At 46.5% G+C, this 14,892-nt stretch overlaps 1 protein-coding gene across 2 annotated transcripts in view; it reads right to left on the reverse strand.

Moving 5' to 3' along the window:
• The window catches only part of STAG3 (STAG3 cohesin complex component), a 249,753-nt gene that overhangs the window by 175,674 nt on the left and 59,187 nt on the right, over positions 1–14,892 (reverse strand). For both annotated transcript variants that reach the window (XM_056570147.1, XM_056570148.1), the window contains exon 8: positions 7,329–7,480. In XM_056570147.1, the coding sequence (XP_056426122.1) occupies positions 7,329–7,480 (152 nt within the window). The remainder of the gene's footprint in view (positions 1–7,328; positions 7,481–14,892) is intronic.

Genomic DNA, 14,892 nt, shown 5'->3' on the forward strand with positions numbered 1-14,892 from the left:
TGAAGGAGAGCATAGGACTGAGTAAGAGGTTTAGAAAGGTTCGTAGTGCCCAGGAGAAGTTCCACTTCAGAAAATGCAGGAGTAAATGTCAAGGAGCCAAACCAAGCTGAAAAAAACTATGATAGGTATTTCCAGGGATGCCATAACGTTCCATCATGTCCGAAAAGGATAAGAAAACCTGATCCTCTCCAAACAGATGGATCCCAAATTTGACCCCATGAGTCCCCCAGAAGCCGGCTTCCTGTAACACATGCAGGTGTGGAAAATGCACATTCCCCCACAAGGGTGCCCTAGGAGATACCAGGGGTTGCGGATATTTACTTGACACCACGGACCACATTTTAGCTATTGTCTGAAGGGTAATAAGAAAGGAAGAGTGAGTATGGTACCTGTAGAGTGAGTTAGTAAGAGCTTCGTAGGAACCCATAAGCGCATCAGCTAAGGCAGTAGCAGAATTCGAAAGATCCAGGTCGATCCACCACGCTTCATAAACCAGTTGGGAGGCAAGAAAATAGTTATAGACATCGGGGGAGGCTAGGCCGCCATGCCATGTAGGGGCCTGGAGGAGAGCCGACCAAACCCAAGTGCTCTCAGAACCTTCCAGAGATAGGGCCATACTACAGAAGGCTTTGTAGACATCTAAACTAACTACCACTCCAGAAGGAAATCCTGCCTCCATTGCCGCTATATTAAGTTGCAGGCGCTTAACATTAACATCTGTAGCTCTACCCAGCATAAACCCAGTTTGGTCAGGATGAATGACAGAGCTTGCCATGCCAATATAAGGATCCCAGAGCACCACAAAGCATACTAAAATATTTCTTAGGAGGAATAAGGGAAACTAAATGGAACAGATATAGAAAATTAGGAAGATAAATCATTTTAAATATGTTAATCCTACTAGCTAGGGGAAAAGGAAGAGAGGACTAGCCATTCAACCGTTCCACAGTGGAGCTCAAAAGTGGTTCCAAATTCAGGGATATATACTCCGCAAGGGAAGCAGTAACCTCCACCCCAAGATATCTAAAACAAGTAACCTCCTGCAGACCCACCAGGAGAGCAGAGGGAAGGGGAACCCCGGGTGAGCGCGTCATCAGGGAGGACTTAGCCCAGTTGACACGCAAGCCCGAAATGGAACCAAATCGGTCAAGTAGGTCAATTAAAGACAGGAGAGAACCCTCCGCATCCGCCAAGTACACTAACGTATCATCTGCATATAAGAATACCTTTTTAATAATAGAACCGCTGGGAATACCACAAATAGTGGGATCCTTACAGATGGCCGCCGCTAAAGACTCTACCGCAAGTGCAAATAAGAAAGGGGACAGCGGACATCCCTGTCTCATCCCGCGACCTAAGGGGAAGAGTGCAGATACATCCAAATTCGTGCGAATGTGGACTCTAGGGTTATTATACAAGAGGTGGACCCAAGCGCAGAAACGGGGACTGAACCCAAGTGCTTCCAGAACCCTTGAGAGATAGGGCCATACTACAAAAGGCTTTATAGACATCTAAACTAACCACCACTCCAGAAGGAAATCCTGCCTCCATCGCCGCTATATTAAGTTGCAGGCGTTTAACAGTAACATCTGTAGCTCTACCCGGCATAAACCCAGTGTGGTCAGGATGAATGACAGAAGTAATGACGCCGTGGAGGCGCGTAGCCAGTACTCTAGCTAAAATTTTTATATCAACATTAAGAAGGGAGATAGGTCTATAAGAATCAGGTAGCAACAGATCTTTTCCAGGCTTGGGGAGGACAACAATCAAAGCCTCCCTCAGAGTCTGGAAGAGAGTCCGTGGCAGCTATCGAGTGAAACAATCTAAGGAGAATAGGGGCCAACCTCTCCTTATTTGTCCCGTACCAGTCACAAATCGTCCCGTCCAGACCCAGGGTCTTTCCAGTAGGAAGGTCACGAATAGCCTGGCTCACCTCTTAAACTGTAAAAGGAGCATCTAATGCCTCCGCCTGCATCCGACTAAGCATGGTAAGGGACAGATGCCGTAGAAAAAATAGGATTTTCCCCCTGACAGGGCTGGACAGGAGTAGAGTATAAAGAGGCATAGAAGTCTCTGAAGACGGAGTTATTCACCTGAGGGTCTGACCACAGCACCATCACCACCCCTAATACACGGAATAAAGGCAGTCGGCCTACTAGCTCTCGTCAAATAAGCCAACAACTTCCCATTCGTGTCCGCAAACTCAAAAAGGGCTGCCTCCCTGTCTGCCAGCCGCGGCTGGATCCTATCCCTCGGAATCACCAAAAGAGACCTCTGAGCACTAGCACACGTCCTCTCATTTTCATTTCCCTGACATACACCACTTCCAAAGTACTCACCTTCGCCTGCATCCCAACCTTCATAACTGACCTAAGCTTCCTCTGGCCCGCCACACCCGCTATAAAGGCACCCTGAATCGTGGCTTATACGCATCCCACTGAACTAAGGGATCAGGATGAGAAGCATTATGCTCCCAGTACTCAGCATGAGCCACCCCCCAGCGCATCCGCCACTGCCTCAGCCCTCAACCAGCCCAGGTTCATGCGCCAAAGACGGGAAGGGGTACTGAGGCCTAAATTGAGGACTACAAGTACAGCAGAGTGGACTGAGAACCCCCTAGTGGTGTAGGAAACATCTCTTACCGCCTCACATAGCCAGGGCAAGGTCTATGAGAGAGAAGGACCTATGGGCTGCAGAGTAAAAAGAAAATGCAGTCGCATCCGGGTACTTCCATCTCCAGAGGTCAGTCAGGCCCAACAGCAGGCATCAGTTAGTCAAGTAAGGAGAGCCAGGGTCAGCAGCAGTGGTGCGATCAAGCTGGGGATCTGGAGCCACATTAAAGTTACCTAGAATAAGGACTGAGGAAAAGACAACAGTTTATTAGTAATCAGCTCCAGCACAGAGATCTGAAAAGGAGGAGGCACATAAACAGAGACAAGAACAAAGGAAAAAGACCTGGCAGAGCAGTGCAATATCACAAATGTCCCAAAATGGTCACAATCCACCTGGGAAATAACCAACGGCAAAGATTTGGTAATCAACACAGAGACACCCCGAGCATTGTTAGAGTAGGAGGCATGATAACCTGAGCTATTCAGGACCTTTTCAGGACAAGAACCTTCTGGCCCTTCATATGAGTCTCTTGTAGAAAGATAATATGAGGAGACTGATGTTTCACAAAGTCTAAGCATAAGGCGCTTTTAAATTGGGAGTTAAGCCCCCGCACATTCCAGCTAACTTTTAGGGTCCCCATCATCACAAACAGGTAAGAGAAAATACAGGAAGGACCATGGGAGATCCAGAGCGAGGAAGGAGAGAGCACCGGGACCACACATACCACTCACAACCAACATAAAAACAGACAGGGCACACATAAAAAGATTTGAATAAGCATAAACAAAACATTCCCCAAACTTCCCTGACTAGCACTAAACAGACAGAAGAAGAACTCTATGCCCTTACACAGTACAGACCTATACCCTAAATACAATTAGCATTGGGCGTTAGAAGAACGCGTAGTAAACTGATCAACTAATACCAGAACCCTCCTGCCACCCCCCCCATTAACACTAAAATGGCCGGTAACTTAGGAAGATGACCCCAAGAGATCCCCTAAGGAGAACCGTAACCTAGGGAGAATCCCGGGGCAAACTAACTCCCTAACCACTAACTTAGGGGCAAAGGAGGAGAGAGCAGTCCCGGGTAGGACAGTCCAGTACAGTTCAGGTCAGAGGTCTGACGGGCAAGGCCACATCAACAAAGTGGAGAGCCTCAGTCTGGGAGGTGAAGAATTTAGTGGAAGCCCCATCCACCACGCTAAGGCGAGCAGGATACAACATCGATTAGCGGTAGCCCTTTGCATGTGGCTTCGACCGGACCTCAGTGAACTGAAACTGCTGCTTGCGCAACTCCACGGAGAAGTCCAGATAAAAGGATACTCTGCTTCCACCACAGATGACCTCCCCCTTGATTCACACCACACGAAGAACTGCATCCCTGTCCTTGAAGAGGAGAAGTTTCGCCAGGAAAGGGCGTGGAGGACCCCCAGGGGGAGGAGGCTGAGACGGTACTCTGTGGGTCCTTTCAATAGAAAAATAAGGAGAGAAGGTATCCAATGGAAGAGTCTCCTTCAGCCACTTTTCAAGCCCCCTTCTACCTTTTCAGGAAGGCCTATGAGGCGAATATTATTGCGCTGTAAGCGATTCTCCATATCAGCCATACGGCTCAGGACTCCCGTCACATGGCGCTGAAGAGAAGTGACTTGATCCGGCAAAGGATGGAGAGTATCCTCCACTGTAGAGACCCTGTGCTCCACCTCCTCAGTGCGTTCACGTATCTTTTGAGTCTTATGTCGTAAGATAAACTACTGCCGCAGTTCATCCACCTTGGACCCCATAATCGCTTGACAGGAGGTAAAAGCAGCCAAAAGTTCAGTGAATCGCTGGTCCATTGTAGCAGTATCATATGCAGGCCTCTCAGGGGACTGTTTCTGTGGAGGAGTCGGAGATCCCTCAAACAATGACAGCGGAGCATCAGGAGAGTCGCCCCATGGATGGTCCAGATTTCTAGAGAACTGGCTTAGCGCTTTTGCCGCCTGCACAGAGATTTTAGCAGCAAGCAGGGTCTGAGCACCAGGGTCCCGATGGGACAGACCACAAGAGCGGGAGGACCCATCATCGGAGGAGGCATTCCCATCAAAAGTAGGCCAAGAGGCTTCAGCATTTAGTTTGGATTTCTTATTTCTGTTACCACCACGGGGGCCACTCATGGCTGACAGGGTCACAAAGAGAGCAGATAGAAAGTCACTAGGATCAGTAATGCAGACCCCAGCAAGTGTGCGAGGCACCACAAGTCCCAGAGGCAGCGCACAAAGGTACTCACAGTCAGAGGGCAAGGCAACAGGCAGTCCAGATAACAATATAGCAGAAGGGACCTCCTGAGGGGTAACATCTGTGTGCACTGGAGTCCACAACTGTCAGCAGGAACTTGAAAGATAAATGGAGTGCAGAGTAGTGGGGACACAACAGCAGCCCAGACAGTCCTCTTATAACACAGGGCGGCCTGTTATGGAGCAGTCAAGGCAGCAAGGGAGCTCACCCCTCTCACAGAAGGGACCAGAGGCCACACAAGATGTGCGTGCTCTTCCCCTCCAGCAAGCTCCCGCCAGTCACAGGAGTTGCTACAGCAACCAGGGAGAGGAGAAGGCCCCACCCACGAAGGTCCACAATGGCACCGGACCTTGGACTTTCAATGCAGGGCAGCCCAGGACGTCACAGCAGCCGGGGAGAGCCTCCGGACAGCGCACCTACAGCAGTTAGGGACCAAAGGACCACTCCGCCAGGCAACAGCAGCCGCAGCCAGTCACCAGCCTCCTCACCACAGGGATCAAGAAGACCGCAGCGCCGGGAGCCGCCTGCACCTGGCAGAGAAACCAGAGTCTGCCAGGAACACCACCGGAGGACCACTCGGCACTGGGGAGACCGGCCAGGTGAAGACCAGCCAGACAGGGTGAGTATGAAGGGTAAATTAGGCTGGGGAAGCAGGAGCCCTCACGCTATGCGGCCGCTCACTCCGGCATTCAGGTCACGCCTCTGATTGTATGTCTGAATGGTCTGTCAGAGTGTCAATCTCTGTCAGAGGCAAATGAAATGCATTATGGGAGCAACGGATAGGTCGTAATGACAGTAAAGGAATGGCTGATCAAGTTGTCAATCATTAGCTGACCAATAATGTAGTAACAAGTTATCCCACAAGTAAGGATTGGGCAAAGGATAATGTGACATCATCAGTAGGAGGTTATATAAACCCAGGACAGGCATGTTTGGATGCCATTTGCCCCTAGTCTTTGACAAAGCCACTGATGGACGGGTATTTGCGTCAGAGATTTTAATAATTCCACCAACACTCTATATTTAGTTAGGTATTGTGTGAACTGCAGCCACCCTACTCCAATATGAAAAGATATGTAGCAAGCACAGATCTTGCACTGATACACAGATTACTGTGAGCAAATTGGTGGAAAGTTTTTAATCCAAATGAGGCATTAAAAGTTTAGTTTTACTTGTATGGTGGATGGTAAAACAAGGATTTAGTGGTCACGGCTGTGACCAATTATAAATAGGATATGAAATTGATCCTCCATCCACTGCTCCGTTATATGTGTTCTTCTAAAGGAAAGACCCCAATCTGTAAGCAGCTATTTCAGGGTTCCTGACCCTCGCCCATCTCGGCTAATATCCTAATCATGTTTTAAAGTTCTTTTATGGGTCGGAAACTGACAAGATAGCTTCCCATACTTGTTTAAGTAGAATCGTCCAGCACTCCAGCTTCCTACGGAGGGCAATAGAGTCAGTTTCCTTGTTTTCTTTCTTCTGGAGGAGAGCTTATTTATATACTTTTTCCTATAGAGCATTGTTTGTAAGGCTCCATACACCAGCTGGGTGTCTTCAGTAAGAACCAGTGCCACTTGATATACACAGTAACATTTTATTAAAGCAGTAAATTCTGTAGATTTTGGTCCGGTACCATCAGGGCAGGCATCAGGAGACAGATCTGATCTGACTGATGAAGTATCAGCCACATGAATATTCATTGCTCACAAAGAACATGGTTGGGATCGGGCAGATGCTCTTTCAAATATTACCGTACAGAATGGGAATTTGCCAACTTTCTATCACTTAATTACCATACAGTGTGGGACAAGCTGAATTTATGCAGCTCAAGCTGCCAAATGTATATAAAGTAACTGCACATTAATAACTGTATAATGATACCGCCATATGTATCTGTAATGGGAATGTGACCCTATAGGAGGCCCTGAGGTGTAAGAGCCACACAAAAATCTTCTACACATAGACGCTGGACCAAAGATGTAGGGAAAAAAAAGCAAATATATTACAAATGTGCAAACAGTAAAGTAATAAGTAACTATATAGTGGCCATTATTACCCTGGGCCATGGTAGAAATACTCTTCTGGCTTATGCTGAGAAAATTGAGGCACTTGGTTTGGGGGTTCAGAGCATTGTTGCTGCATATGGCGAACACTGATTGAAAGTGTTATGTGAATATAGCCTAATATTATTAGTATAAAGCAATGTTTCCCTACCAGGGTGCCTCCAGCTGTTGCAAAACTACAACTCCCAACATGCCTGGACAGCCTTCGGCTGTCCAGGCATGTTGGGAGTTGTAATTTTGCAACAGCTGGGGGCACCCAGGTAGGGAAACACTGGTATAGAGAGATGTGACATCCGTATACAACAATGGAAAGAAATGTCCACTTTTAGGCAGCTGTCAATCCAACCAAATAAAGTCATGTTATTACAGTCACCTCTCTCATCTTTTCAACAAGTGTCTCCAGCCTCTCCGCTGATCTCTTCTCTGGACTTTTCGATCGCTCCACATTAAACTGACGCTGGCTCGTGTCAAAGTGATGCTTTAGGTCCCTCGCTGCTTTCACCAAGGCTGTCATCATTTTCATGGCTGGAGAACAAGAAAAATCAGGGGTTGTTACACACACTCAAAAATATACAGAGAAATAGAACTGTAAGTTTAGACAATAATAAACATCCCTCCTTCTACCCCTAGCAATAATTCAGGAATAAAGGAATCTGTAATCACAAAATAAATAGACCCTCCTCATAATCTCCGGCATCTGCAGCTTTTTCCATAAGTGTCCCTGTGACAGCTCACGTTTACTGCAATGTCCTATATGCAAATAATCAGTATGAAATGCTAACGAATGAATACAATAAAACCTGGCAGTCCCAGACAACAAATATAAACTGAACTTTGACCTTCCCTTGACACTGCCCAATGGGAGTCTGAAAGAATTTAGGGATCTGTTCTCGGGTCTGAATGAGCTTCGGAGTCTGTTCTGGGGTCTGAATGAGCTCAGGGATCTGAATTAGCTTAGGGTCAGAATGAGTTTATGGGTATAATCTGGGTTCTAAATTAGTTGAGGGGTCAGAATACATGTAGCGGTCTAATATGGGGTGTAAATAAGATTAGGGTTGGATTTGGGGTCTGAATTACTTCATGGGTCTGATCAGGGGTTTTAAATGGGCACTGTCAGATACATAACATTTTATTAAAGAAAACTACCTTTGAAAATCCCACCACTAGAGGTCCCCATACTTCCTGGGACACTGATGAGTCCCACAGCAGCATGAGTGTGTCCAAGGGTCATGGACACAAGATAACTGATTGACAAGACTGCAGGAGGAACACAGCATGCAGCAACACTGCTGTAACACATAGTTTTATACAACTGAATGCATGCCTGGAAAGTCAAAGGATGTCTGGGCATGGTGGGAGTTGTAGTTTAGCAAAAGTTGTAGGCACACAGCTGAAGGCAACACTGCTGCAAAAAAGAGCTATCCAAACACTGTACCTACAACTATTCCACAACTACAAGTCCCAGCATTACAGGACTGCCTAAGGATGATACACAAGAATGACATAGGAAGATGTAAGTTATACACTCACCATATTGTCTTAGGTGGTAGAGTACAGGCAATCTCCAATGATCACTGTGTGTGCGTGTGCGTGCGTGTGTATGTATATGTATATATATATATATATATATATATATATATATATATATATCTATACAGCATAAATCCAGAGAGGAAATGGTTACAGAGCAGGGCTGCCAGGCTCCTTTGAGAGCAGTGAGTCAGCAGAATGAGGGAGGGGGAGGAGTCATCACAGTTATCTCAAATCTCATTTTGCAGCTGTAATATGCTCTTTTTTGTGAGAAATGGCTGATACATAAAAGTTACATATACATGATCAGGAAGTACTGAGTAACATACTACAGTTTTGTTTCGTATTTTTGTGGGATCTGACAGGTACGCTTTAAAGCAGACATGTCAGAAGGAAAGTAGGGATGTAAATAAGCTGTAAATAAGCACAAGGCTAGTCATCAGGATTCCGGGCATACCGTTTTATTTATCTCTAAGGTCCAATCCAGCTCCAGATATAAGCAGATATAAGCCTTTTTATCAATATGTAAATAATACTCAATAGCCCAGGGAGTGTTTTCCAGCAGGGCAAGAGTCCAGGTAAGTCCGGCCCATGTCCTCCTAATCTAGTGAATCAAATGGGGTAGGCGAATGCAAGTGGGTACAAAAGTTGTAATTAAGAGGACATGGGTTGGACATGGCTTGCCTGGGCTTTTACAGTGCTGAGGATCACCCCCTAGGTTTTCGAGCCCTATTTACAAATTAACAAAAAGCCATATATCTGGGACTGAAAAGCGCTATGGAGATAAAAAAAAAAAAAAAAAAAAAAAAAGGATGTCCAGAATCCTGATGAGAAGACCTATAAAGCCACGGGCTTATTTACAGCTATATCTTGTGAAGGAAGAATGACACGGCACCCAGAGCACTTCTTGCAAAACTTGCTGCTTTATTGCTTGGAGCAGGGTATGCAAACCAGGATGCACTTTACCAACCAACAACGTTGGGGTTGTTGGTAAAGTGCCTCCTCGTTTGTATACCCTGCTCCAAGCAATAAAGCAGCAAGTTTAGCAAGAATCGCTCTGGGTGCCGTGTCATTCTTCCTTCACAAGGTATTGTTCACACACCTGGCTTTAGACGCCGGCACCGGACGATCTGCTGCGCGATCCCTATCTGTGGCTGTAATCCTGTGGACTGTATTGAATGCATGTTGGAGTGATGCCGACTGCATTTTCTGTTGACTGTGTTATTTACACTTATCTTTTACTTAAATTTTGAGGTCTGAATGAGTTTAGAGGTCTGATCTGGGGTCCGAATGAGTTTAGGGGTTTGATCTGGATTCTTAAAGGGGTACTCCACCCCTAGACATCTTACACCCTATCAAAAGGGGACCCCTGGGGACCCCCGCGGCACTCGTTTAGATTGTCTGATTATTGCGCCGGAGGCGCCCCCTCCCATAGACGCCCCCTCCCATAGACTTGCATTGAGGGGGCATGGCCGTAACGTCATGAGCCTCTGTCCCGCATAGCCAGTCATCCGGCACAGAGCGAAGTTCCCCAGCTGCGGGATCCCCGCGATCAGACATCTTATCCCCTATCCTTTGGATAGAGGATAAGATGTCTATGGAAGGAGTGTCCCTTTAACCCCTTAATGACGCAGGACGTAAATGTACCTCCTGGTGCGGTGGTACTTAACGCACCAGGACGTACATTTACGTCGTATACATTACCGTGAGCAACGGAGCGATGCTCAGGTCATGTGCGGCAGGTACCGGCTGCTGACAGCAGCCAAGGACCCGCCGGTAATGGCCGACATCCGCGATGGCGCGGCTGTCTGCAATTAACCCCTCAGGTGCCGTGATCAATACAGATCACGGCATCTGCAGCGTTGCGGTCACTAAAATGGATGATTGGCTCACCCGCAGCGCTGCCACAGAGATCCGATCATCCAAGACGGCAGACGGAGGTCCCCTCACCTGCTTCCGTCGCCTTCCATGGGTCTCCTGCTCTGGTCTGATAGAGAGCAGTCCAGAGCAGAAGATGAGCCCTCATACTAGTCTTTAAGGGGGTAATTTTCAGGTCTGGTCAGGCTTTCGACTAACAAATAATAAATTGCGATGTAAACAGTATTAGGGTGCATTCACACCATGATTTGGGCAAACGGCAGCGGGCTGCCGTTTGCCCAAATCGTGGTGTGAATGCACCCTTAAAGTTTGAAACAAGACGATATCTAGTGTTCATCGCAGTCCTTCACTAGACCTTTACTGAAATGAATCTAGTCACCTGCTGTGGGACTATAGCTCGGACTTGATGGATCTCTTTCTCTTTCCAACCTTGAACTATCTATCACAATTTTACTGTAAGTTATTTTTGCTACATTTCCCAATACAAATTGCTTAGGCTTCATAATCCAACATATCCAATCCAATAAAATAAAAAGTGGACACTAAAATCTAATTATTGCAGTTTTCTATGCATTGAATTATAATGGACTAAGGGCACAGGGGAAATAGTTTTCTGTCCCAAACATCTGCAGTTTATTTCCCCCACATTGTTGGATTCTCTTCCCCACAGATTCCAGGCTCTGTCTGTGCCCACACACAGAACATACACTTCTCTAATCCGGGCAGTGTTAGTGACATTTCTCCATAACCTTTCTAGTAATCAAGATATTAAAAGCATCTAATAAAGAGCAGCCAAAGCCAGGAGACGGGGGTGTCAGCAGAAGCGGCAGGGATCAGTGAAATCCAGACAAAACCAGCTGAACAGATGGCACAGAAATGTGTAAGATTTATTGCTCATGGTCCCTTCCATTTGTGCAGTATCCTCCCACAGCTTCTCCCCGCACTGATCCATCAATCAGGGAGAAGCTGGGAAACAGCAGAAAAACACATCCCCGACATGGTACAAACTCGGGGACTGAAGAGCAGAGATACTTGAAGCTTGTTCCAGAACTGTCGGCCAAAGATTCTTTCAGCCTAAGGGAATGTTCACATGGCGGAATTTCCGAGCAGAAATATTCAGCTTGGAAATTCAGCTGCAGCAGAGTCCATTGATTTCAATGGAATTCTGCTGCACGGCGGAAAATCTGCAGCAATCCCGATTTCGGCATCCGCAGGAGCAATGAACCTGTTAATGGTTTCTGCAGATTCTACTGGGAAATGCATTGGGTCTATGAAGTCACTGCTGGAATATGCAAATGTCCGCACATTTTCCGCCATGTAAATATAGCCTTAGGGTAGGGTCACACCTGCGTATTTGCCGCTCGTGTGCTTTACAGTGCTGGCAAAGTCTATGGGTGTTTATTAATACTACCATAAACTTTGCTAGAGCAGAAAAACGCAGGTGCAACGAATACGCAGCGTTTACGCTATGTGTGACCTTACCCTTAGAATGATTTTCTCACTGCATGTTAGTTCTGTGAAGGATGGGGGGGGGGGCCTGTAGAAAACCTGGTCAATGACTTCTTTATATAGCCTAACAACCACTGAATGTTTCCATGCTCTTTAGCAGTGTCCGCCAACCAGTAATGACTCCAGCTGTCCGTTTGAACATGCTGGAAGTTGTAGTTTTGCAACAGCTGGAGGCACCCTGGTTGGAAAAAACTGCTTAAACTAAAGTACACAAACTTTCTCTTTCACTTGCAATGACATCATTATGCCTATACAATTATAGGTCTCAGATGCTGGTCACTGTTGCCACTGATATCCACCATATTGGATCCCTCAACCCCCCTATAGAACCACGGATGTTTATTTGGTGTGTTGGATGAACTGGTTTGGCCCCACCATATACATACCTTCCTGTTTCTTGTGAATAAGGCGATTGCCCTTAGGTGGACGGATCCGAGGCCCCCGACCTTTACCTAAAGGAATAACCTGGTGAACTCAACCCTTTCTCGCATGTGGTGTATAAAAACAGGAAGTGCCCGGCAAAATTTGAACACTTATGGGGATCTTGGTCCTGTCCCCCCCCCCCCCCCCCACCCTTCCTTGACTCAATGTTCTTCTACTACAATTGATCTTCCGCACTCTTCTTCACCTTGAACCTTTAGTCTGGCAGCAGTGTCGTCTACTCGCACCTTCTCGTCCTACCAGGAGTTGATGGGGTTGGAGCGAGGGCTGGGCTTGTTTTTTTTTTTTCTTCTTTGTTGTTTGTTTGTTTTATATTTCTTTTGTTACCGTCTAGTATGAGCCCATTATTGTATGTGGATGTCAGATACTGCAATTTGTACTGATATAATTGACCCTACTACACAGCTATAGTACCATGTACAGATACCTTATCCTGGACTATACTTGTGCTGTTGATGGTTATTTTCTTTTAATAAAAGAAAGAACAAACTCCTATTACATCTGCCTTAACAGGCTTGAGTCATCAGATCAGCTGATCGCCCTTGGTCTTGCTCTTGGTACTCCCCAGGGGAGCTACATCCAGCCACACATTTCACCTGTAGCAGCATGTAGTACACTGCTCAAAAACATAAAGGGAACACTTACACAACACAATGTAACTCCAAGTCAATGACACTTCTGTGAAATCACACTGTCCACTCAGGAAGAACACTGATTGACAACCAATTGCACATGCTGTTGTGCAAATGGAACAGACAACAGGTGGAAATTATAGGCAATTAGCAAGACATCCTCAATAAAGGAGTGGTTCTGCAGGTGGTGACCACAGACCACTTCTCAGTTCCTATGCTTCCTGGCTGATGTTTTGGTCACTTTTGAATGCTGGCGGTGCTTTCACTCTAGTGGTAGCATGAGACAGAGTCTACAACCCACACAAGTGGCTCAGGTAGTGCAGCTCATCCAGGATGGCACATCAATGCGAGCTGTGGTAAGAAGGTTTGCTGTGTCTGTCAGCGTAGTGTCCAGAGCTTGGAGGGGCTACCAGGAGACAGGCTAGTACATCATGAGACATGGAGGAGGCTGTAGGAGGGCAACAATCCAGCAGCAGGACCGCTACCTCCACCTTTATGCAAGGAGGAGCACTGCCAGAGCCCTGCAAAATGACCTCCAGCAGGCCACAAGTGTGCATGTGTCCACTCAAACGGTCAGAAACAGACTCCATGAGAGTTGGTATGAGGGCCCGACGTACACCGCTGGGGGCATTTGCCAAAGAACACCAAGATTGGCAAATTCGCCACTGGCACACTGTGCTCTTCACAGATGAAAGCAGGTTCACACTGAGCACATGTGACAGACGTGACAGTCTGGAGACGCCGTGGAGAATGTTCTGCTGCCTGCAACATCCTCCAGCATGACCGGTTTGGCGGTGGGTCAGTAATGGTGTGGGATGGCATTTCTTTGGGGGGCCGCACAGCCCTCCATGTGCTTGCCAGAGGTAAAAATTTGGGTAGTGCAGTTCACAATTAATTCTCAGAGGTATACTATAGTTTTACACCTATACCTTAGGTGTTAAATGGAAAATATAGTAAAACAATTGTAACCATATACCTCAAGGAAAATACCAGGGTTACTGGTTCATGATAGAAATTTATGTAGACATTAGTATAAGAGACTGTGCTTCAATTATTATATTTTATTAAAATTTGCATATGCATAAAATTTGCACCTCCTGTCACAGGGCCCTTGTGGCAGGAATAGATGCACAACAATAAGGACAATATGTATAAAATAATAAAAATAAAATAAAAAGGGCACTTATTACATTAAATCCAGCATGTATAAAAGGAGACAGTTCTGCAGGATTTAACTTGGTATACAGTTCGTATGCTGGGGTTTCACCTATAAATTCTATCAGCAAACATCTGCCGGTATATTACCTGCGAGGTCAGACGCCTGATGCAGAGTGGTAGTGCTGATGACTCAATCAAGCACGCTAGATGGAAAGCGCTGGCAGGCGCAGCTGCGGTTGGTCCGTATGCACCGCACCCTGTGAATGCAGCAGGTAGTTGGAACAAATGAAGCTGTGCAGGACGTGAGGAGCGCGCGCAAGTGCTGATGTTCCGGCTGGGTCCCGTATAGTTGTTGAAGCAGAAGGTACTGTACAGATCGCGGAGAGCGCTGGCAGGCGCTAGTGATTGACTCGATCCCATAGCTGCAGCACTTGGAAAGATGGAATCACCCAGGAGAGTCCTCGTGGCTAGGCGTCTGACGTCAGCAGCAATCTGAAGGTTTCAGGTACAGTCCCAAAATATGGATGGCTGGACTAGTAGACTGGTTGCATTTGCTGGATAATATTATTGTAATAAAGTGTCCATAAATATAATTCCTAGACGCGTTTCAGGGTACTTGAGAATGTACAATGACTCTTTCTTCAGTAGATATAGTTATAAATAAAAATACAATTCCTTTTTATATACATGGTCTCAGTTTATACAGATAATATGCTGTGTCTGTCAGAGGTAGCCTGACTGCCATTAGGTAACAAGATGAGATCCTCAGACCCCTTGTGAGACCATATG

Source organism: Hyla sarda, chromosome 4, assembly GCF_029499605.1.
Source record: "Hyla sarda isolate aHylSar1 chromosome 4, aHylSar1.hap1, whole genome shotgun sequence".
In the NCBI taxonomy this organism is placed as follows: domain Eukaryota; kingdom Metazoa; phylum Chordata; class Amphibia; order Anura; family Hylidae; genus Hyla; species Hyla sarda.